Source organism: Pithys albifrons, chromosome 3, assembly GCF_047495875.1.
Source record: "Pithys albifrons albifrons isolate INPA30051 chromosome 3, PitAlb_v1, whole genome shotgun sequence".
In the NCBI taxonomy this organism is placed as follows: Eukaryota; Metazoa; Chordata; class Aves; order Passeriformes; family Thamnophilidae; genus Pithys; species Pithys albifrons.
In genome coordinates, this window is record NC_092460.1 from 14,335,152 (window position 1) to 14,360,098 (window position 24,947).

Here is a 24,947-nt window from a genome sequence, read left to right on the forward strand (position 1 = left end):
ACAAGTAATGGAGCATGCTAGAGAGCTTTCCACACACTTCTGTAAGATGGAAAAATTCTCATGGTAAGCAGATTTGTCATGATATTAATACCAAAGCCATCAGTAGCAGTTCAAGTATCTTTTTTAATTTTCTTACAACCACTTAAAACTGTCATATAACACAAATTTTGTACACTATTTACAGACAAAACAAGCAAAATATCCATCCAAAATATTTTTAAAAAAATCTTCTGATTAAATTGTTACACCTGCTCAAACAATGGTGGGACTTAATAGGCATATTTTTCTTGTGCATGTTTCTCTTCCATGTAGTACTTCAGTCTCACTGCATATATATATATATATTTTTAAAGTTAAAGAAAGATAAAACAACAAGCAGAAGGGGCACAACATAATATGCATTTAAATCTTTGTTTAAGAACAAGCAGCTAATTAAAAAAGGCAAAATACAGGAAAAGTGCATCAGTTCCAATGAGTTAGTATAAGAAAGAGGCCCACAGGTGGGGAGCTGGTACCCTTTAAGGTAGAGTCTCCTAGAAGACCTCTGATTGTCTATAAAGATTATTTAAAATTCATTTTAAACAGAAATAATAATTAATAAAAAGGAATGAAAGAGGAGAGGAGAAATGACACCTCCAGATTTTTTTTTTTTGCCATGAGGTTTCTTGGAAACTGGTGCTCAGCAATTTTCAGAGTGGGTGGGAGTTCCTTTGTACCCGGAGCTCAGTGTTCATTCCCAAGCCGTGCCTCGCTCAGGCCTGTTCCTGTCGGACTGTGCAAGGCCAGAGGCTCCCCAGACACCGTGTTTGGCTCAGTCAGTCACACCTACTGCCTCTGCATTGTGTCAGTGCAAGACCTGCTCGCTCCCATGGCTTAAAGCTGAGCCAAACACTGCTGGCTTTGCACCCAGCAGAGTAACTTTGTCCTCTTGTCAAAAGTCCATTTACACGCCTGGTGCATTTCAGAGCAACAGATGCCACACTGAGGAAGCCAGAAATGACCATGGAGACAAGGTGTCATTAATCTTAACTCATTTTTGTTGTGTTTCATACACATTGTTATTATGCTTTTTTTTTTGTTTTAGAAAACCACATAACAATAAAAGAGGTTTGTTGTCTCTGCTGTTCTCAAGTCCCATTCTAACCTCTCACCCAAAAGGCTGCCTTCAAAAAAGGCTACGTGCATGTTCAGGGAAGGGCAGCAGCACTCTGAAATGAAGAACACAATCCCTTTAAAGTGGAGCCTTCATCCTACACCTGAAGTCTCCTGACTGAGCCTGTGTCTTTGTGCTTAGTTATTTGAGCTCACAGGAGGCAGTAACCAGTCTGCCACTATGTGACAGGACTGGTTAAGGAGTAGCTTTGTACAGGATCATCATATTTTTGGCTTTCTGGTAAGGCTACTTCATCTAGTAACAACAGATTTGGTCCAAAGGTATCCAGTCTCCAATTCGAGCCCGATAGTTTTGAAGCCTATTCCATTACATTCAAAAATCTCACAAGCCACTTGGCTTTTTGCTGACTATGTACCGAGTCTTTGTACTTTATACAGAAGAATGGAGTGCTCAGTCCAATCAACTGTAAATATATTTACAATTCTGTGGACCCAGCAGCTAAATACTCCTTCCTTCCTTTAAAGCATCACTGGAATAAAGAATAAATATTAGCAAATCCTAAAACAACAACAAAATACTGCTTAAAATTGTGACAGAGAAAGTAATCTTAAAAACCACTCCCGAACTCTGTAGGTACTGTGTCCATTAATCCCAGGAGAGACTGCAAACACTCCTGGAGTACTATACAACACAGAAATTAATCTGCCCTTTATTTCATTCCTCAAAGAGGAACTTTCAGAAATGTTTAGTTAGGAAAAAAGTAGTCTTCATTCACCAAAATCAGTGCTGTACCTCTGCTCTTCTGGAAGGACTGCTTTCAGTTTAGGATGGACTGCAAGCTGCTCGTGCTTTGGGGGATAATCCTACCACATTAACCTTCCATGACAGTTTTGGAGGTCGAGTACTTCTCTGTTACAGAATCCTTATGTTGCTGCAGAAAGCACTCTACAGTAACTCACCAAAATCTTTCTGCCTAACAAGGCTAAGCTTAGCACAGTACAAGTGGCACCACCAGGTTTCTAAAGATGTGGCAAACCCAAGACTGCACAATGCATATGAAAATATGACAAGCAAGAATACAAACCCTCAGTGGGTCAAGCCAAGGGTAAACTCCTTTTGCCAGCCACATAAACAGTACACGAGGCCCAGTGGAGAGTTCATTTTCTTGTACTGACGACACTTGCAAGACACCACTGCCTTTCTCCTGGCCTCCAGGCTGTGTTGTATTTATTGTATGGTGATCAACGTGGTGGAAGATGGCACAAATTCCTGAAACCTAAATTACTGCAATCCCAGCAATTCCTTCTGGTGAGACACTGGCATCACCCAAAGCCAAGATTCAGCCACCAGCCATGCAAGTCCAGTTCTGAAGAAACAGAGCAACTAAAGCAGTGCATGAACTGATTCCAAGTCATGGTGGAATAAGTTCAAAAACTAAGTGCAGTTGTGTCATCTGCCACGTACAGAGAAAGAGGAACTTGAAACAGAGTCAAGTAGAAACACCATCCATCAAGATAAAGCGCCAATTATCCCTTTTAAATTCAGCAATAAAACAGAGTGCATTTTTTTTCCCAGGAAATAAGAGTGTACAGTACCCGTGTGCAGCATAAAAACATTTCACAAATAATGAAAACATCCCTTTTGAAAATCTCAACAAAAATAGATCCCATTGGGACCAGACTGTCAGTGCCTCCCAAAACAAGGCAGAAAAATCCAGCCTATAAAACATGCCAAAGGTGACCAGTAAGTATCTCACTAACATCTGAAACTGCTGGCTGCTTTATTTACTGAGAAAAAGAAGTATGACATTTGTATTTAAAACCCTAGGCACCATGTTAACAGATCCACTAAATTACACTTTAAGCTCTGCTCTCTCCTGACAACCACTTAGAAAGGTATCTATCTGTCCATGGGGAAAGGTGAAAGCAACATCTCTTGGTTATGCAGGGGACATCAGGGCTGTGGAAATCGTATTGCACTGATCCAAAAGCATCTTCTTCCAGCCCAGAAGTTCTCTGCTGGTTAAATTTCTCAAGACAAGATGCTGACAGCAAAGCAGCAGTGTTTCTTTTAAAATTTTTTCAGGCCTAATGGCTTATCACTGAGCTTGTCCTAAGGGAATGGAGTACAGGCAGATGATCTAAGCACAATATGAAGAGCCAAAACATCCATTTATTGGCCACATATCTGGTGTGAGGAGGAAGAAGGGACACTGATTTCAATTTAATCATGTTTTCAGACTCTGCTTACAACATGGGAGAAAAATTGTCCAAGTTATACACTGCACTTCCTCCCTCCCTCAGGAATATTCAGCTAATAAACAGTCTGTCTGACATTTATGCTTTCATTCTGGAATAGAAAAAAAAAAGTCTGATTTTAACACTTCTGTGCATAGTTCCGCCTCAAGCAGGCAGTCATTCTAAGGGGCAAAAGCAACAAACCCCAATTACTCAGCTTTGCTTAGCCCAAAGTTTTCCCTGGAGGCAGCTCCCCCCTCAGCACCAACATGGCAGGTACAGACACAGGCTCTGAGCTCACAGACACCTCCTTCCCGAATCCTACAGCTCACAGCATGGGAATGTCGATCCCACTGGGCCCGAGGGACGCCTGAATCCCTCCGTGTGACAACAGGCACCCGTGTAGATGTCTCTTTCCTAAACCAATTCCTGCAGCGAGCACCTTCCTAACTCCATCCCCTTTGTGTGCCAGGGGCTTCCTGCAAAGAGGGATTGGAGCAGGAGATAAAGGACCAGGGATGCACACCCCCAGCTCCTCCCTGTGCCCCTCCAAGCACTCTGAAGGCAGTGAATGAATGCAAACCCATCTGAAACTTAACGCTCTTTTGATGCAGATCTTGAGCCTGATGCAAGTTTCCCCACACCTTTTATGAAATGTAAGCCCTGTTAAAGTGTAAAGCACAGGTCTACAGCAAGTGGCTGATCGGGTCTTATTATCCTGGAAAATTAAAATGAGCAGTCTATCCTACTGTGAGTCTACTGATGGAACTAAGATGCCTCTCTGGTCCTTTTCCTTTCTCCTAATAAAAGCAGACAAGTCCCTTCCCAACCCACCAAGTCTGATCCTGAGCATCTGTAGATAGTTAAAAATACAAAGTCAAGCTCACAAGAGTTTCCAGTATGCAAACACTGGCAGAGCTTTGTTGCAGTCCTCTGTTGATTGCAGTTTCCTTAGTGTATTCTCTAAAAAGATGTTCAGGTAGCAAAGCAAAAGTCTGATGACAGGCTCTATGTACATGGCCCAATTGTTTGCTAGAAGAAAAAGGAAATAACTTCACACAATTAAAAAAAATGAAATAATCTGACAACAAAAATATAGAAAATGCAGAGGCACTTTCTCTTTCCTTCCTTGTTTCCTACAGCCTGTCTGTAAGAGAAGTGCAAAATAACCATGTTTTCTGACATCTGAAGAAAAAAGGAAACATCCAGGTCACACCTACACAGGTTTCACTAAAGCTTTGGAACAGAAGCTCTGTATGCTGACACTGGTTTGGACTCTGGACGTGCCCACAGAAACCAGACTGCTGTGCAGCTACAGATGATTTGTCCAGAAAGAGCAGTTCCCTCCCTTTTTTGTTCATCACTTCTACTGTTCTGGCTACAGAGGTAGTAAAAACAAAACCAAAACCCAACAACAATGAAACAACAAAAAACTCCAAAAAAAACTTCAAAAGGAACCACACTCTTGCTATACTGTACATTCAGAACCCTGTGGCCACATTGTTGTCCTAACAATGAACAAATTCATTAAAAAACTCAACATTAACACACAAATGTGCAAAGAGCACATTCCAAATCAGTGCTGTGGTAAAGCAAGTGTTCGTCCACAGGGAGGGAAGGGGATTCTGTGAAACATCAGGGACAGAGAAAGGTTATTTCTGGCAGCCTACATGCTAACGTAAACAGGATCCGTTTTGCCTTTAAAGTTCCGTGCCAACAGAACTATTGAAATGTCATTTCCCACGAGAGGGGACTTTTCTGTAATCATTAAAAAATACATTAGAAAAAGGGAACCATAGAGCAAGAGACTATTGTGTTCCCAAGCTGGCAGCTGGTAGAGTAGCCTCTGTGTTTGCATTGGCATTTTGCTCCAGATGTTGTCTTCTGTTTGTCAAAATAGAAAAATTGAGGCTGATACACACTTTCAGGTCACCAGGGCCTCAGTTTAACTTCATTTGGCTTCACTTGCTAGAGAGGAAGGAGCATGTTTTTGTAGTTGTGCTTCAAAGGTCCACTTTGACTTGGCCGCTCCTCAGTTGGCAAACTGCTGGTAGAAGGCAAGTTTGACCCTCTCAATGTGATGGCAGAGTTTAATAGCTGGTCCGAGCTTCAAGTCCATACACTCCTGAACAGTGGGCAGGGTCAGCAGCAGCAGTGCCTGGCCATCGATTTCCTGTCAGAACACAAAATTCCACAGTGACTTTTTATTTTGATTCTCCCTGCTCCTTCAGCTTTGACTTGCTCTAATTTCAGATCCCTGACTGTTTGTGCATTACATGTTTCTTCCATGCTACTCCAAGCAGCTTAAAAATCTCTCTTTTTCACAACAAATTAACTACTTTCTTAAAATGTCAGCTCAAATTTGCTGGCTGAGGGACAGAATCTTGTGAGATGATATTGCAAAAAAAAAAAATCAACCTAACAAAAGAAATCAAGGAAATTTCGTGCAGAACGTCATTTTACCCAACCACTGCATCTTTCAAGAGAAACAAGGTCAAGTCCATCCACCACTACAAACCATACCTATCATTAGCTCCAGTACCACAGTATAGACAGACAATGCTTTTGATGGCAACTTTTAACCGAGATGCAAACAAAATGTTAACTTGACTCTGGTTTGTACTCTAGTTGTCATACTAACACAAAAACATTGACTCCTGCAGCTGTGCAACACTGTGAAACCTGCAGTTAGTCTGTAAAACAGAAAATATTTATCGTATAGAAAAGTCAACACAAATGGCAAAACTCTGTCTCCTAGAAAACAGCCTCCTGCCTTCATGGTGCTTGGTTGTAGGCATTCTTTTGTATTTTTGGGATTCAGATGCTCCACAGAACAAAATACCCTCCGAGTGTGTCTGTTTCCTCAGAACCCTACTGTAAAATTTAAACTCACTTCTTTTCATGATTCCTTAGAGGATAAGAAGCAAAGTGAGAGATCCAACATTTTAACAAAGAGAGATACCTGATCAAGGAAGATTCTCGCCAGAGGAGCACAGTCAGTGGATTTGAGGAATCGTACCACGTCAGCCACGCTCCATTCCAGAGGATTACTGTCCAACTGCAGCTTTTCAGCAACTTCCATCTTTATGTCCTAGACAAGCCACCCAGCACAAAAAGAATTCCCCAAATATTACATATGTAGTGGACCAATGTTCCATCTACTCCCCCACACTCAAACATTCAATTGCTGACCCAAGCATTAACAGGAGCTCAAACTGCAGAGGTTTTGTGGCCAGCAGAGATGTGCAGAACAGCCTTCTGCTGAGAGTGGAGGCTCCACCAAGTGTTAGAGACAGACAGCAGGGATCTAATCCCAGGATTTGGTGCTATGGTTGAACCAAGAGGAGTGCTAACAGCTGGGAAATGGGAGAGCTCACCATTCTGTCTACAACTTTTTGCTTAGCCTTTATTACAGTCCTATCTTGTAATAAAAATCATGATTTTTAATTATTCTGTAGTTTCACAACACCCTTTATGGAGTAACGGAGTATTCCATGAGAACACACATACAACATTTAATACTCCCAAGGTATTTGTGCTTGCCCAGCACTGAGCAAGGCAGGACATAAATCCACATTCTGAGTTACCTTTGGCGAAGGAGGTTTGTTTTCATCATCAGAAAAGGAAAAGGTCCTGAGCTTCCTCTTCCGCTTGTCTCGATCCTGAGCCAGGGAATGAGACAGTTCACTCTGTGTAGGAGATGATGACAGTGATTTCTTCTCTGACACCTCTGATTCTTCAAGTAGTTCGTCTTGGTGCTCTGAGGTGCTGTCCTCAGTCAGAGACTCCTCATCCACCTCATCCTGGTCATCCTCCTCCTCGGCCCCACTGCCCTGAAGAGTCAGGAAAAGAGGAAAAAAAGGCAATGAAATGAAAAACAATGAGAAGTTTAGGACAAAGGCTGCAATTACCACCCATTGTGAGCTGTAAGCTGAAGTTACAAGGAACCAACATTTGTAGTTTCAAGTGAAGCTGTTCAAAGAACACAGCCCCGTCATACCTGGGGGGATCCAGCTGGAGTGTTATCCACGGACGCAGAAGAACGTTTTTTCTTATGAACAAAAAAATGTTTTCGCCTCTTCCGTCTTTTATTTGGTTTCTTCATGGCTACTTCCAGGTTACTGTGGCCACCCGGGGGCCTACCTATCCGCTTGTTTTTCCGCTTCCCATAATAGTGTGCTACCAGGACAGAAGAAAGGAGCACCGTGTTGAAATGCACCTTCAATGTCACTAGTTATGCTTGTCCATCATCAGGACTGGAAAAATCAGTAGGAGGACATTTCCCAACAGGAAACCCAATTCTGCAAAACTCCAAAATCGGCATGTCTGTATTTCCCTCTTCAATTTGGTTTAGGGAACAAGAGTTACTCATCAATTTTGTTTGCCCTGTAGGGATTTACTTCATCTCTGAGAAGCCCCAAATGATCTGATTTTAATACAGAAATCATCAAAGATTTGGTCCAATTTAATTGCATTTTTATAATGTTTTGTAGTTTTTAAATACACCCTCAATGCAGTTTGTTCTCACAGTGCCAAATGGTAAGTCAGTTTACAAAAAACCTAAAAATTAGGAGACTGAAGGTGCTTTATTTTGTTCCACAACAAATTGGTAAAAACAATTATAATGCCACTTAAATTATAATATTAGAGTCAGTTCTTGTCTTAAGAAGTTAAAGCTTTAAGCACATAAAGAAAGTTAAGCTGTGGTTCTACCACTGAATGCAGAATCAGTTGTTTTCTTCCCTACACACTGGCACATGGATATTTTGTAGGCTTGTGCATGTAGAGCTGTTCCTTCTGTAAACAAAGCAATGTATTTTGGATTCCTTCTGTAGCCAAAGCCCGAAGAAACTAAAATATAACCCCCCAAGCTCCTCGTTATGAGATCAGCCAACTACTCACTGTATTTAGTCTTTGTCAGGACAGAGCAGTTCTCAGAACACTTATCCAGCACCATCTGAGGGCCAAAGAGGTTTGGACAACATTCCAGCTTGATGCAGGTCTTCCTACAGAACTCTGCCACCCTGTCTGCCGTCCTCACCACCTCCACCGTCGCACGGTAGCTCTTGCCTTTGTACCTGCATTGGAAATATGGTCATAGTTCAGGAATCTTCTCATTACCAGCATAAAAGTACTCCATTGAGAGGTGTACAAGAATATTGCTTCAAGATCAAACAGTGGAAATCTGAGCAATGATGAGCTTTATGGACTGCCAAGTCCAGGAAACAGGTACTCCTGTCTCTTATGATGGATCCCCAAATAAAGAAAAGCCATCACCAGGGATGGCTGCAGTACCAAACACAGCAACACTGCCCTGCCAGTGACTATTAAAATATCACTTGAGAGGGCTGTCCCAGAGTTCAGATGTTTTGTTTTCTTTGCTCACAGATGGTTTGTTCTTTCATTGCTTTTATGGGACTGCAGAAGTGCCCACTGTGACATGGACAGCTGGTCCCTCAAATCAAGACTGAGAGCACCCACTAAGCTAATAAAGGCAACTGCAGACCTTGGTGAGCCTTCTATGCACATTCTATGGCAAGCAAATGGATTACTGACACCTTTCCAATCAACTTTCATCTAACTGCTGAACAGTTCACCAGGACAGTCACTTGCCATGACTTGAGACATCGCTCCTGTTTCATTTAAATTAAGAAAAGATTTCTTTTTGTTCACCAGCCTTGCCATCACCCTAATAGAGCCCTCCTGTGCAATATCTGCCAGAGCTGTTCAGCATTTCTGCTTTGTTCTCCCAGCACAACTACAGGCACATGCTGATATCTATTAGGAGTGTTTCAGGCCTCCAAGTATCTCACTAATGCCTTGAAAAAAAGAGCTATATCATCATAGTCCAGATAGCCCTGCTGTCATTATTGTGACAAAAGAAAGCACACACCATCTTTGATGAAACTAAACAAATACTTTTTTCTTTATTCCTCAGCTACATCGTCTATTAACACTAATCTTTCATATCATCTTCCTATTGCCCAAATCCAGAGCAATCCTTCCATACATGGAAAGGTGTCTTTTTATATGTGAAACTGATCCAACAAAAGAATTACCGACACATTCAAAATTATGTAGGCAAGTGTGCTATGGCACATTGGGAAAATCTAATCTCTAGTATGCAAACACAGTGACCTAATTACCAAACCATCCCTAGACTATAAAGGAGTATCTGCACTTATCAAATATATGCAAATATGTTCACTGCTTTTTTCCTAGCCACAAAATAATCTTGCAAAGAAGCTCCAACCCCAAAAGCTCAACAGGAAAACTAGGAGTGCTTTAGGGTAGACTGCTGTAGAAAAACTTCCATGGCAGGCCATTTCAAAGCACTGCTGTCAGTTAATTTCTGAAGAATCTTCTTGCACTGAGAAATTTGAGTGGAAATGCCCTGGGAGCCTGAGAAGCCTCCCAAGCAGTGCTTCTGCTTTAAAACACTGACATGTGAATTAAATAATCTTAAACCTCACCTGCAGGTCTGTCAGAGCATATACAATGTTGTACCACTACCACACTAGTCTCACTTGACCACTTGCTGTTGCATGCCAGTAGCAGAGTATGCCTGGTGTACTGTGGAGTATTTAAATGAGATGTACTTCACCAAGCATTCAGCAAGAAATTTATAGAGAATTCAAGATTTAATGGCTGTTGGAACCCTGATATGCTCTAAGCAACTTCTCCGCCTCTGAAACATAAGAAGTTAAAGCAGAGACTGCAGAGAAATGCCACTGTGATCAATTCAATGGGGAACAGGACAGGAATTTACTTGGCTTTCAGGGTCTCTCCATGTCCATGCCACGCAGCCTCCTCGTCCAGCTGCAGCTCCCGCAGGACACGGCTGGGCTTGTAGGCGGCGTTGATCAGCAGAGTGAGAACCTGCAGCGTGGCAGGGGAGAGCAGAGAATACCTGTAAGTTATTTGTACAGTAATCTGTTTTTAAGTGCCAGGGTAGAATAGGAAATTACTCCTATTCATCCAAATTATCTAGCATCAAAGCACTCATTCACAGCAGGATTAGAGATACCTCCTGATACTGCCAAAATGAACACTGAGAGCAGTCGGCACTTTGGGCCGTGCCAACCTTCAGAACTCGTCTGCAGAGTCACGAGTGTCTCTGGCAATTCCCAAGTCTTTGCCCTTGAATTACACGGCACTAAATTAACGCCTGGGGCTGGATACTACAAAACTTCCATAACCTTGGCTAAATCTAAGTGATTATCTTAGAGATTGTATGTCATGTGAAGATGTGCCAAAAAACATTGCAGGATTTTGCTGCCTGCCAACCCACTACTTACAACAAAATCATACTGCAGGATCTTCAGCTCTCATCTGTTTTGCTTTCAAGAACCATGGTAAGGTTCTGCACTATAATAAAATGATAATTTCTCTGGTAATACAAAATAACTTGAAGTTGTGAATAACCTGAGGTTAGCGGGGTATAGTACAAAACGTGCACTCAGACTGTATTTCTTATGTTCAGTACGTGCTTGCTCCAAATCGTTCCAAAATTGGGTGCATCAGAACCTTGACATTAGAAACTTGCAGGTTCTAAATAGTTGCTACCAATGCAGTAGTCCACAAATCAACGAAAAGCATTCAAAAGAAAAATATGAAATATAATTCTAGTACCAAATTCTCTCTAGGATTCATACAGTGAGCACGACCCATGGCTGAAATGAATATACCTAAGCATATTGCCTGAACTCTTGGCAACACTCAGCATCTGCACATCAGCAGATTTGTGCACACTTGCTGCTTTCAGGCCATGAAAATTAAACCTTCAAGGTTAAATGATGCTGCTGCAGAATTTCACTCTTGTTCTTTTGCAGTTCTTTCATCAGAGTGCTGAAACTTGCAGAAAGGACAGTGGACTCTTCTGCATGCAAAAATGGACCTTTTTCAATAATCAACTTGACTTTTGACAATCAGACTCTTGTTTTACACCATGTCTGCCAGAAACTCTTTCTTAAGGTCTCTTGCTTAGTAGGGAAGGTAAAAACTCCAAAGACATTGAACCAATTCCTACATTTAAAGAGGTCAAGTGTGCACAAAATAGTTATGTCTTAGGAAATTTCCACCCTCTCAGGTCAGATAATAAGCACTCCATGACCTTTTTGGAGATTCCAGAAAAATAATTATTGCCTTAAAGTATCTGTAAATTTGCTGTGTAACACCTTCTGGAGAAGAGGCTCATTGGCATTAAAGAAAGCCTCTTCCTGCCTCAATTACATTAAAAAGCAAAACTGTAATTTCACCTGATCTTTGCAAATTGTATCCAACTTGCAAAACACAGAGAATTCTTTTAATTTTCCAATTAGCCAAAATAGTTTGCCATTTCTACTGAGAAAAATCTGTATTTCCTCTGTTTCAACATCAGCAGTGCAAACTATAAAGGAATTTTGGGATTATCTCCAGCTAAATTCTGTTAATTAAATTTGAAGCATTTATTACAGCTATAAAAAGATACTAACTCCTTTGATTGTGGTAATTACAGGTTGCACTGTTTTAACCTAAAGTAAAATTTAGCAGTAGAAGGCTGACTGTAACTCAGATAAACGAGAGGCTTTTACCCTTCCCACCCATTCATAAAACCATTCATGATTTACAATTTACTACATGCAAAAAGACCCTCTTAATAAATTTAAGCTGCTAATGAGTAATTACCTCTCTGTAATTAGAGACACTGCAGTGTTTATGAGTCTCAGTACAACCATCTCACCTCTTTGAGCACAAGCACACAGTTGCCAGGGCCCACGGACTGCGGGAGCTCTGCGATCCTGCCCTTGTTCAGGTATGGCCCCGAGAAGCAGCGGTGGTTGAAGTAGATCTTTGGGCAGCAATACTTGCCATTGATCACCACTGAGCAACAAGAAAGCAAAAATCACAGCTTTAAATCACACGCTACAACCACCCCGGGAAAGAATCCTGCAGTATGGAATAGCATGTCTGCTGTGAAAAAAGGAGGGGGGGAAGTCTTGAACGGCGTGAATTTGGGGTGGTTTCTGTGTCACGTTCGCAGCGACAGCATTAGTTATTCCATGTTGCCAAAATATTTTTCATACTTCACACCCGTGCTTGCAAATTGTCAGACTGGAGTAAATAAAGATGGTCATCCATCAGGAAAGAAACATTCCTTCCTGGCTAGTCTGATCCTTCATGGTATTACACCAGTGAGAACAGGAAAGACAAAGACAATCCCAACTTCTTGGTAACAGAAGCAGTTACTACACAGCAACTACAGATGTATTTTCCAGTCAAGTAATTATCTCTTCCCCAAAACTTCTGTCACCAGAGAAATTGGCAAAATTATTCTCCACTATTTATCCCAATTGCTCTGCACTTTTAGACTCTTTTTCCTCAATCAGCAAACAAAAGATGCAGCACCTGATGCAGTGACCTTTGATGAAATGACATCAAGCTTTCTAAACCTATTAAATGGTTTAATGTTTTTCAAAATTAAAGTGTAATATATATTGCAATACAGTTATGTATAAAAACAATATGAGGCCACACCTTGAGTGTTGTGTTCAGTTCTGGGCCCCTCAGTTCAGGAAAGAGATTGAGGGGCTGGAGCGGGGCCAGAGAAGGGACTGGAGCACAAGTGCTGTGGGGAGAGGCTGAGGGAGCTGGGGGTGTTTAGCCTGGAGAAGAGAAGGCTCAGAGGTGACCCCAGCACTGTCTAGAAGAACATGAAGGGAAGTTCTGGCCAGGTGGGGGTTGGTCTCTTCTCCCAGGCACTCAGCAATAGGACAAGGGGGCACGGGTTCAAGCTCTGCCAGGGGAAATTTAAGTTGGAGAGCAGAAACAAATTCTTGCCAGAGAGAGTGCTCAGGCATTGGAATGGGCTGCCCAGAGAGGGGGTGGATTCCCCATCCCTGGAGGTTTTTCAACTGAGATTGGCCGTGGCACTGAGTGCCATGATCTGGTAAAGGGACTGGAGTTGGACCAAGGGTTGGACTTGATGATCTTGGAGGGCTTTTCCAACCCAATCCATTCTATGATTCTATGAATATTGTTTTACCTAGTGATACTGTAGTTTTTCTTGACTGATCAACACTATCACTGAAAGATCTCAAATTCAGTAGTTGAGAACTGGCAGATAAATAAATGAAGTCAAATTTACGTTATGACTCTATTAAAAGCCAATTAAAATGCTAAACAAGCACACATCATATTTCTATCACACTTGTTTTTGGTGAAGCTTCAGATGTGCACTTCGCTGTACAGAAAACAGTGGAGGAGGCACTTTGTTGCCAACTGGATGGATCTGTGTGCCTGTTTCACCAGCAGATGTACTTATTCATCACATTCGCTCTTGCAACAGTTTAGAAAATTATTAGATTTCGCCATCTGGCACACAAAGCAGTTTACTGTTTGAATTGCTTTTGTTTGTCATGATGATGGAGTTAACACAAAAAACAGACAGACCTGCTTCCCAGAGCTCCAGTCTAACAGCTCCAGAGCACAGATGCAGCGTGTCTGTTTCTCACAGCATTATTAAACATAACAGGTGACAATAAAAAGTCACCTGCATGGGTCACAGCACACACTGAGCTCCACATATCCTCTGCTGGGGGGTCAATGTTCTGCTAGAAAAATCTCACTTCCATGAATTGCAGGACACAAGTAATTACATGATTTTGCTGGTTTCATTATTTATTGAAGTTCAGCAAATCTTCAAGGGATGAAACTCTTCCCTCTCCTAACAGTGTTGAGAAGGTGAACTGTTAAAGGATTTTGCCTTTGTTTTAGCCTGACCTCTGTGATCAATACCTGAGTCAGAAGAGTTCAATTCCTGGTTCTTTAGTCCATCGTGAACTGTCCTTGAAGACAAAATTCTGAAAGGAAAAGAAGTAGTTTGGCAAAAGGGACAGATGGTAAAGACAGTCACCACTCAGTTACTAAAACACCATTACATTTTTTTTCCTCAGCTCCAGCCTTATTAATCTGCTTTTTATAACTCCCCTGTTTCTCAATAATAACATGTCGAAACTACCAAATTCAGTTTGGGAAGGACTTCTGTACTGCTCCAGCCAGCAGCAATCCCTCCTTGCTTGAGGTCTCTGGGCTACCATGGTGACAACACCACCCACAGGGGTTCCCATTTCCTGCCTCCCTTTAACCTCACATTTCATGGCACAAGGATGTGTTGTCTCACCTTATACATTTAGAGAAAGTTGGAATTTAAACAAAATACTACTAAAATGACTCAAATACTCTGGTATGGATCCCAATTACAAAACATGGAAGAACAGTCTGCTCAGTATTTTAGGAATGAAAACACTGGCAGGACCACTGACAGCTCTGGTGTTTGTAAAGCTGCAGGGGTCAATAAAGCCAATTGTGAGGCATCCATGGAGCACTTCTGAGCAGGCTCACAGGAACAAATTTCATATGCATGACACAGAGTTTATAGATGAATTGTAGATACCAGTAGAACTCTTATTTTTGGCTTGTCTGGGTCAAATTTAATCTGTGAAGGAGCAATTAGAAGTTCATCTACCTATGATACTCACACTAAAGTGAATTTTTCTGATCAGCTGTGCATAATAAGTTACATTTAAGGCAGACACATTTTTAAAGCATGTTTATGTTACAGAAACTGTATTATTTCAGAGAGAAATACAACCCAAAAGGAAATAACAGTGATTTTTCCTATTGCTCACCATTAAGAAAAGACTCAAGCACAAATTTATAAACAGAGTCTTAAGATCAGAGGAGTTTTTCTTAAATGCACAATACAATCCTCTAAAAGTGAACAATCAACAACTTCAACCTCAGAACTTCAGTGGCTTAACCTATTCAATAATTCAGCTCAGTTGCAACAGCATTGTTAAAAAACAAATTCCAAGCTTTCTATCTCCTCCTGCTGTAATGCAAGAGTTTTTTTCAACATCAGCAGAAACTACTAGCATTAACACAAATGGATTGTAGAATTTTTCAACCCTCAGTAGAGCACTTTTGTAAAGCTAAATCTTCCCTAACACAGCATGCTTTCCAATTAGAAAAAGAGAAAAAACACAGACCAAACCCCAACAAAAGTAAAAACAAAAAACCCCTGTTACTTACTGTTTTTCTGGCTGTACTACTGCGATTTTTTTCTGCTTGTTTACTGAAAAGAAGGAAAAAACATAAACAGGAAAGTATGAGGCAAACAAAAACATCTAGTACAATTTATATAATAAACACTTTTCTCCTAAGTTACACACCAAAGAGAATCCACGTTCCAACTCAGTGCAGTGTCAGAGAGCTGACTCATCTGCACTAGAGGCACCCTGGCCCAAGTAATTTGAAGTAATCCAAAAGGTGTACTTCAAATTTCACTAGAACTTCATTATATCAGGCATGATACCCCCAGTCTTCCAAGAAATCTCACCTTTAGTGCATCCTTTTTTTTTTACTATAACCTCTAAACTACCTGTAATACCCACAAAGAGGAATGACATGATTTCCTTCTCAGCACCCAAAGCTCAGGTTCTTTGGCCTAACTCACCACATTACTGGCACAGTAACTTCAACACTGTTTGAAATGGAATTAAATCAGCTGTTAGAAACACTTCTGACTTAAGCCAGTTGCTATGGTGGAAAACACTTGCAACCAGGCTGGTCATTTAGGTGATGGGTCCCATTGTTAATTCTGGCTTTTGCAATCAGGTAATAATATTAAACAAGGTAATGTAACCTAGTTCCAGGCTTTGTCCCCAACAAACTTCTGGATTTTTCTTTAAAGTATCCCCCCCACTCTCTCCTGTCCCTGGCAGTGCAGGCACATTAGTTTCTCTTGCTTTGATTTGCAGTAAGTGACAGCTCATTCCAACCTTAAAATTTTCTTATTTTACTTAATGAACATTCAGGAAATTCTTCAGTTTCTTCATCTCCCATTAAACTTTAACAAACAGAACTCACTCTTCAGTTCAGAAAAGACACCATCTTATGCTACTTAGCCAGGTAGTTCAAACAGGTAGGATTTACCTTTCAGCACTTTGTCATTAAGGGATCATTACCCTCTGGCCCACGTGGAAAGTCAGTCCCCTTTATTTAGACTCCAAAATGTACACACTCCACACTGTTTTCTTACAGCATTAATTTTACTTGAACAAGAGCAAGTGTAAAATCAGTATGAGGGTCAGACACACTTCAAGAACAGCTCAGATAGCAGTAAAATGCAGTGTGTGTGTGTGTATAAATATATATGATTTCTTTGTTATGACCAACGGACTGTTCCCCCAGGTTGGCACAGTGTGCAAGGGTCTCAAGCCAACACTGCTGCTTTGGAGGTGTTGTGTGGCTTCCAAGTGTCCCAACAGCCAGGGGGCAGCTGTGCAAGGCACAGAATCCCTGTACAGGGTGAATGTTTGCAAATTCAGTGAAGCCAGCAATAATTGTAGAGTAGCCTGCTCTGGAAGGTCTGCCCACCTCTATGCCCCCAGGTAACCACCGCCAAGAGAGCAGAGCTGGTACCTATTGCTTTGCGAGGAGGCCTGAGCTGATATCCATTTGTCTCACACCAACCCACTGGAAATATATTCATTGATTCCACACTCACTATGCAGTCAGGGACGGGTTTCTTGGAACCTGTTCAGTTTAGAGAAGGAAAAATTGAAACAAGTCATAAAAAGCCTAATTTGGTTAACTCTTGCTATATGTTTGCCAGTGAAGGTGCTTTTACTTATGGTGTATCTGGAACACAATACCAATTGTTTATTCATCCCCTTTTACCGACCAGATCCTTTCCTGACCTCATTTACTTCCTCCTAAAGGCTGGAGATGGGAATTTGCCATCCACAGTTCAGCAGAAATACACAGTGCATAGTACGTGCATGCTGATGCACCTCCAATCAAGAAACGGGATTATAAAGGAGAACAGCTGACACAGGTCTACTCCGTCTTAATGGGGAACCTCTCAAAGTTTTCTTCCTATGGCTGGCTGCAGCTTGCTCAGAATGCAAATCACTGGTTTGTAGAACTGTTCCAGGGCCCTTCCTTTATAAAAGACCCCGATCAGCACTTTGCAGGGTGCATTAGCCCAGCACTGACACTGCAATGCACAAAGGCCATTTCTGGCTTAAAGAAGCAGGGCCAGCCAAGGCAAACTGGAAACAGCCAATGCAAGGGGGAATTTGCTGTGCTTTCACTGGGGAAACTGCAACTGGCTGCCCATGCTCTGCGCACAGTGAGTTTGCTCCAAACCCTCCTCAGGTTTGATGATGGCAGTACTGAAGAACCAATGCAAGTGCTACTTCTTCCTCCCACATCAGGCTTACCCTCCAGCTGAAGCCAGAGATAGGAATCTTTCACCTGGGTGACTGTAGCAATGCAAACTTCTTCAGGATCAGCTGGGTTCACAGCCTCGAGTTTCATGTTCTCCTTAAAGCCATGGTCAGAAGTTAACTAGGAGAAAACCAGAACACTTCAGTAAGATTCCAGCTCTGTGTGTATGCAGTACGTGATGTGAACCATCATGAACAGGAGCAACACAAAAACCTCAGTGTTGAGTAACACAGAAAGACACCCAGGCAGACAGAGAAGGTTTCAGAAAATGAGCACACTGAATACAAGATATACTCTGAACTATGAAGAATTTAAGTTAAAAAAGGCTCTACAGACCAACCTAGAAAACAACATATTTGTCCTCCAAAAATAAGGATGCTGAGACTCCTTGAAAGGACTGAGTGCATTTTCAGCAATCAGGAATTCTCTGCTGCTTGCCACCTGAGTGCTAAGTCTGACAAATAGTCTGACCAGGTTCTCTATTCTATCACGTTAGCTTGGAAATCCACTTTAAGTATGCAAATAACATTCCTGCCTCATCCAAATGAGTTCTGGCAGACAGCACAGGAAGCTTTCTTTTCATTTCAAATTTTTTGGATAAGTAGGATCTTACTTTATTCACCAGTTTAGCTCACATTTATAAAAAAAACCCCCTAAAATGTAAGAATGGATATTTATCCAGCTCTGAAGCTTCTGAATTAAAGATAAGAAGTAACAGTCAGACAGAGGACTCTTCCTGCTGGAGCCACTCTGCAACATAATTACAGGATCAATACATTATGAATTCTGGAACTAGCCTACAGAAAGGTATAATAAATTCAATGCCCTGTTCTAAGATGCCACAGCTTACAAGACAGAACAAGGGCAACAAGTATTCATAGCCAGCAACACCTTCTTCAAAAAACGGTAATTATTCATTTTAATTTCTCCCCTAAGCACTGCAATAGCACAAGGATTGTAAATGGAACTGGAAGGCAGGTGTTAATAGAACCCTTTTCTGCTTGACAAGGTATTATGCCTTGGGAGACAGCAATACTGTCATTGAACCAACGAAAGCCCAACATTTTCCAAGTCCTTCAGGCACTGATTAATGTAAAATGATTATTTGGTACTAATTTAAGATGACTTGGTATTGATTAATACAATGGAATTAATTTTTCAAGCTGAAAGGATGGAAGATTGAAAGAGCACACAAAGTAAATGAAAATAAGGTCTATTAAAAGGCCCTGTTTTCACAGTTACAGGAGTGCCAAGAACTGATGCTGTTCTATGACTCTTCCACGGACTCTTACACACCTCAATTTCACAAAACAAACATTTATTTTCAATCTGCTTTATCACAACTGAAACATTTGGTCCACTGCTTCCTTATCTAGGCAACTGGCATGCACCTACTTCAGTTCACAGACATTTATACTCTCTTATCTCTCCTCTTTCCTGAGTTATCGCAGGTAAGGTGTTATGGCACTCAAATTGTCCAGAGAAGGGCAACAGTGCTGGTGCAAGGGCTGAAGGAATGTCCTGTGAGGAGCAGCTCAGGATTCTGAGCTTGTCTCATTTGAAGCAAAGGAAGCTGAGGGGTGACTCCATTGCTCCCTACAGCTTCCAGAGTGGAAGTGGAGATGGAGGTGTGATCTCCAGTGACAGAACATGCGGGAATGGGTCAGAGCTGTGTCAAGTCTGAACCTCCCCTGACATTTGGCAGCATTTATGGACTGGGAGAGTGGTCAAACACTGGAACAGGATTCCCAGAGAAGTGGTCAATGCTCCATCCCTGCCAGTGTTTGAGGCATTTGGACAACACCCTTAACAATGTGCTGTAGCTTTTGGTCAGCCCTGACGAGGGTAAGGCTGCTGGACTAGATAACCACTGTAGGTCCTTTCCAACTGAAGTAATCTATTCTGCTTGGAAAGGCAATTTAAAGTCAAAAACAGGCCAAAGTTTTTTCTTCCTGGAGTCAAGAGAGTCATTCACACAACAGCAGAGATTGTTCTGAAAGAGACCCTTACCGAGGGGAAGCAGCTCTGGGGAGCCGCCTCAGCACCGCACTGTTTGAGGTAGTCTGCCCAGTCAAAGTCCTGCCCAGGGTAGCCTAGGAGAAGAAAAAGCCCAAGGGTTAGTTTGAACAGCCTGGCACTCAGTTGGCTAAGGCTTCACCAGCCATCTGAGGTCAAACCACAGCAACCTGAACCACGAGGAAAGTACATCTGCTAAGCAGACAAGGGCAGCAATAGAAACACAGGGAAGCACCTTCACCCTTTTCACAGGGTGCAGATGAAATTCAGGAAAAAATTCTGCAATTGCTGCTGTGTCAGCTCTGAAACTTTGTGGGTTTTTTTAAAAACAGAGCACTTAAATGTGTACAATATCAACACACTACTCTCTCAAAGACGTGCTAAGTAGTAAGTCATTAAGAAGAGCAGTCAGATGTGCCAAGAGGCTCATCAAGTTTGCCAACAGCTGTAGATCTGCATTGATGTTTGGAGGGAAGACTCTTAACAAGGAGACCATCAGGAGACAGAGCATACTTCCAAGAAAAATCACCTTCTTGGAGGAAATACTTGGCTTCCCTGCAATCTAACAAAAAGCAAAGAGTGCTGCCATGTCACTTTGAGGCTGGCAGTAAATCAGCAAGGAGACAAGTGCTGCAGTTATTCCACTCCCCTACAAGGTACACCTGTGACAACAGTTTAAGAAATCAAACAGAATTTTAAACCCAGCCTAAGAATATAGTATTAACATGACAATTCAAAAACCAAGTTCAACCATGCCATGTCCACACATATTTGAAATATGTAGGATGGTGACTCAACCACTGCCCTGAGCAGCCTGTTCCAATCTTTGACAACCCTTTCTGTGAAGAAGTTTTCCCTAATATCCAACCTAAACCTTCCCTGGCACAACTTGAAGCCCTTTCCTCTTATCCTGTCTCTTGTTACCTGGAAAAAGAGACCAACTCCCACGTGGCTACAACGTCCTTCTTTTAGGGAGTTGTACAGAGTGAGAAGGTCCCCCCTGAGCTTCCTTTTCTCCAGACTGAGCCTCCTCAGCCACTCCTTGCAGGACTTGTGCTCCAAACCCTTCCCCAGCTGTGCTCCCTTCCCTGGACATGCTCCAGCACCTCAATGTCTGTCTTGTAGTGAGGCGCAAAACTGAACACAGGAGTTGAGGTGTGGCCTTGCCAGTCCAACTTAAATTTTTCTGTGCTATTACCCCTCAGAGAGGATCAAGCCACAGAATGATCTATTTATTTTTCTCACTTTTACCAGTGCCTTCTAGGGCCCTTGAGACCTCACATAAGTCAGAATGCCCACTGTGTCCAAGGGGACTACAAAATCTTTGTCAGCTCCAGTCACATGACTGTAAAATGAGAATTCATTTTTCACATGCAAAATTCTAGGCAACCCTGGTGAAGCAAAGCCACTTTTTGTGTTTTTTGCTACTTGAAAGGCAGGAGACAAACATCGTATGGTCTTTGCTCCTCTGATGTAAGAGGCAACTAAAAAACATTCTGAATTCAGATATGGTGAATAAGAGAACTGAGTCCATGGTTTTACAATACCATTGACATTTCCATTTTGAGAAAATGAATAAATATTTCAGCAGCTCAGGAACACTCCCCTATTCCCTTATGTCCTGAAGCAATGTTTCAGCAATCTGCTACAGTGCCTGATAGGTCCTTGATAAAAAAATAGTTCATTAACTTCTAAGTGATAAGATATCCTAAAAAATATTATAAAATATTGGATAACAATGTTCCATTCTGACCAGAAGCAAAAATCCAATGTAAAGACTGTTTGCTTCTGATATCATGTTAATTAAGGCTGAAATCCACATTTCTTTCAGCCTTGGAACACACACCCCGTTCGTTCCAGTGTTCAGGTTTTTGTGCATGACCACCATCCCCAGCTTCTCTCATCTTCCCAAAGCCAGGCTCATTCCCAGAAAACTCCAGTTTCACTAACTCAAAGCTCCTGTTTTTCAGAGTTTGGTCTTTCTTGTTCTTTGGTTGTGTACCAGTGGTGTCCCAGTCGGAGCAGTGGACGTTGCTGATCTGCTCCCCCTGAGAGGGCTGAGCAGGATGAGGCTGCACAGACGTACCTGGTGGGGGACTGAGGTTCAGGCCGTTCTTCAGGCTCCACTGCACCGGGAAAATGCCGGCACTGCCCACATGGCACACGTAGCACCGGCTGCTGGGACGGTCTGGCCTCAAGTCATCGATCTCTATCATGAAGTATTTGTCATTGTACACCTGTAGGCAGCCAAGAGAGAATCAGGGGGCTTGTGAGTAGCAGATTCTGATCTCCTGCTCCCTCTCTCTCATTTTGTTAACTTTGCTAAACAGCAACACTGTGTGATAGAAACCCTTGATCTTGAAGTACTGTGAGCATTCAAAAATTAAATTTAAAGGAGGATCTATGGGATTCATAAACCAGTGGATTACTCTGCATTATTCAGAAACTTAGCAAATAAAAATAAGAAAAGTTAATGTATAAGCACTTAAAAAATAACATGATCAAGCACTACACACAATTTCCTTATGAAAAGTGCAGAGAAATTTGTGTTTGTGGCCTTCCTACTATTCTATAATAACAAACTTATTTCAACAGGGCTGAACTGTGTCCTAGGATGAACTGTCACAAGCAAAACCACCACACTTCTGAACTAAATAGAAACAGGACAAGTAAAATAGCAAGAAAAGTAAAAGCTGATTATGTTGGGAGAGTTTTCATTTCAACTTTTAAATCCGGTCATCTAAATGTCATATGTGCATAGTAATAACATAACTTTTGCAAAAAAGCAAAGAAAACCACCAACCAAAAATCTATCTTCAACTGGATACTTAGATTATGAGGAATGATATAAATATTAAAAACCTGGCTTTGACAATTTTAGTAATTTGATCTTTTAAGCTTGTATCTTTATGGAACTTTCCCCCTTTATTCAAATCCAATGGTTTCACCATCAGCAGTTCAGATGCTTTATCATGGCAGCCTGTCCCCTGAGGGAGGATACAAAATACTTCATCTGGAAACCAGCTCAAGATTTTAAGATGATCAGTTAATGAGAATTCCCTAAGCATTTAAAAACAGAAGTAGCAATAGAACTGAATCTTAGCAGGACTGGTTTAAGACCTTGGTACCTTGAGAACTGTAGCAGGAGAGATGACAAAAGGAGCCATTGGATCCACAGCTTCCAACTTCATGCCTTCAGAGAACGAGTGCACTCCAATCACAGGTTTATCCTGCAAAATGAGGGGTTGGTGTGATTACCCACCTTTCTCTATCAAAAGAGATGCACCTTCCATAAATCAGCTGAAGAGGATGACTTAAGCTCTTATTAGTTCCTTCTAAGAAATCAACCTGTTGGAATACCAGCAAGTCCTCTGGGTGGAAAGGCCAACAATGTCCTGGGACTGAGTTTTCAGTGAGTTTTAGGAAACTGAGTCCCCCACCATTTCCTCCTCTGACATTTTCCACACAGAAGCAAGAGTTGACAACACAGGGTGGTCTGGTAAGTGAATAGAAATGTTTCAGGGTTTGTTTCCCCAACGTTTAGCATTCATGAGCTACAGTAAATGAGAACTACACAGGGCTCCATTTTCAGTCTAACAAAAACCTGCAGAACAGGGCTCCTGTTCCAGAATTATATATCCTGCCCTGACTCAACACACAAGAGCAACAGCATCTCCTCTTCTGTTCTGCTTATGGGTCCAAACAAACCTGACAAAAAATGAACTAGGAACTTGAAGAAGTAAATTAATATGTTTTGAGAAGTAGGAATGTAAGGATTTATTATTATTATAAACAATAAGAGAGACTGCTGTAATCCAACAATCTGTGGTGTCCTCTAGGACACTAATCTGCAGGACCAGTGGGTGAACAGCCAGAGATGCCACTATAAAGGATCAGAATTGTGATGGGTGCATTTTCTAACCTACCAAGAACTGATAATAGTATGATCATTTTTTAACACCCTTACATTTTTAAACTAGAGGGAGAAAGGAAATACATTTTAAAAACCCAATGAAACAAAACAGGGAAATAATTTTGAGTGACTGACTTTCCTGAATCATTACTTAGGAACACAACATTGTCATGGTATCATTCACAGCATTAAACTACCTTAAAAAGATCTGTAGGAACAGATGACTCTTCCTCCTCCTCTTTCACCTTCTTCAGGATCTCTTGCCAATCTGCTTCGCTCCTCAGGGGCCTAATGGCTTGAGGAAAAACAGAGGGAAACGAGTAAAGTCACGTTCCTTCCTCTCTCCCTTCAGAACACAGAGCAATAGAGTCAGAGGTTTGATTTGTGGCCCTCTAACTGCTGAATTCTTATCTGTTCAGAACCTGCGCAAAATATACTGTTTTCTCTCCAACATTTGGATGTGTTACTGAACGGGACTGAACAAGCAACTCTGTATCACCCATACACTGCCCAGGCTGCTTTTTCTGAGAGAACAGACTTCACATCAACACCAAGGAAAGCTTCTGGAGAAACACATGACCAGGGAGCAAATCCCCAGCTGGATAATGCTGGCTGTTTTTATGCTTAAGCAAACAGAAAGTTCAAGAAATGTTCCACAACCCTGTTCCAGCTGCCTAAGTTACTTCTTTAGCACCTGCAGTTGCAGACCACACACCTCTGGCAGAAGAGAAATACTGGTAGCAGTGTCATCCTGCACAAAGGATCCCTGGGAGTGTGTCAAAGCTCTTACACAGGCATAAAAAGGAAACAAATCCAGTAGCTAACTAATATTTTTAAAGGACTATTCACTTAGTGCTGTGGAATCCACCCATCTGGTGTCTGGCAGCGATTTGGCACCTCCCTGTTCACAATCCTGATTTCAGCAGAGATCGGTCAAGTACTGGAAAAAGCAGTAGGCTCAGTCACCTCAACAAAATTGGTTTGGTTTCCTCAGTATGATTTCTTCTTGCTGTGAGGGGAAAACATTAAAAAAAAAACCACCACAAAAACAACTGTTCTAAATAACCTGATCTTCCTCCACTAATAGCACTGAGTGTGCCAGAACTGTAGATGTACACCTGCAGAAAGGCTTTAGTGCAAATGCCCAACATTTTCCAGCTTTATCCCAAGGTTTTATCTCATCAGGAAACATATTTCATTGCTGCTCAGCTTGTAAATTAACCATGTGTGTTTCTTCCATTTTATGCCCCAGTCCTTTAATGACCTGCCCTGACATGCACATGTCTGAAAAATGCAACCTCCTGTCCCACCCTCTGCATCACTTTCCACACATTCATTCCTTTTTTTAAGAGACATTTTCATACCCTTAAACAGTGTCTAAATTAGTTCAGCA

At 41.7% G+C, this 24,947-nt stretch overlaps 1 protein-coding gene across 2 annotated transcripts in view; it reads right to left on the reverse strand.

The window, feature by feature from the left end:
• Positions 1-111: 111 nt before the first annotated feature.
• Positions 112-24,947, reverse strand: part of SFMBT1 (Scm like with four mbt domains 1) — a 73,011-nt gene continuing 48,175 nt past the window's right edge. For both annotated transcript variants that reach the window (XM_071550553.1, XM_071550554.1), the window contains 15 exons: positions 23,752-23,849; positions 22,770-22,871; positions 21,728-21,878; positions 19,636-19,718; positions 17,619-17,745; positions 16,816-16,929; positions 15,424-15,466; positions 14,128-14,192; positions 12,074-12,213; positions 10,121-10,230; positions 8,254-8,429; positions 7,352-7,530; positions 6,939-7,184; positions 6,314-6,442; positions 112-5,524 (listed from right to left, as the gene is read on the reverse strand). In XM_071550553.1, the coding sequence (XP_071406654.1) occupies positions 5,384-5,524; positions 6,314-6,442; positions 6,939-7,184; positions 7,352-7,530; positions 8,254-8,429; positions 10,121-10,230; positions 12,074-12,213; positions 14,128-14,192; positions 15,424-15,466; positions 16,816-16,929; positions 17,619-17,745; positions 19,636-19,718; positions 21,728-21,878; positions 22,770-22,871; positions 23,752-23,849 (1,904 nt within the window). In that variant the 3' untranslated portion in view covers positions 112-5,383. The remainder of the gene's footprint in view (positions 5,525-6,313; positions 6,443-6,938; positions 7,185-7,351; positions 7,531-8,253; positions 8,430-10,120; positions 10,231-12,073; positions 12,214-14,127; positions 14,193-15,423; positions 15,467-16,815; positions 16,930-17,618; positions 17,746-19,635; positions 19,719-21,727; positions 21,879-22,769; positions 22,872-23,751; positions 23,850-24,947) is intronic.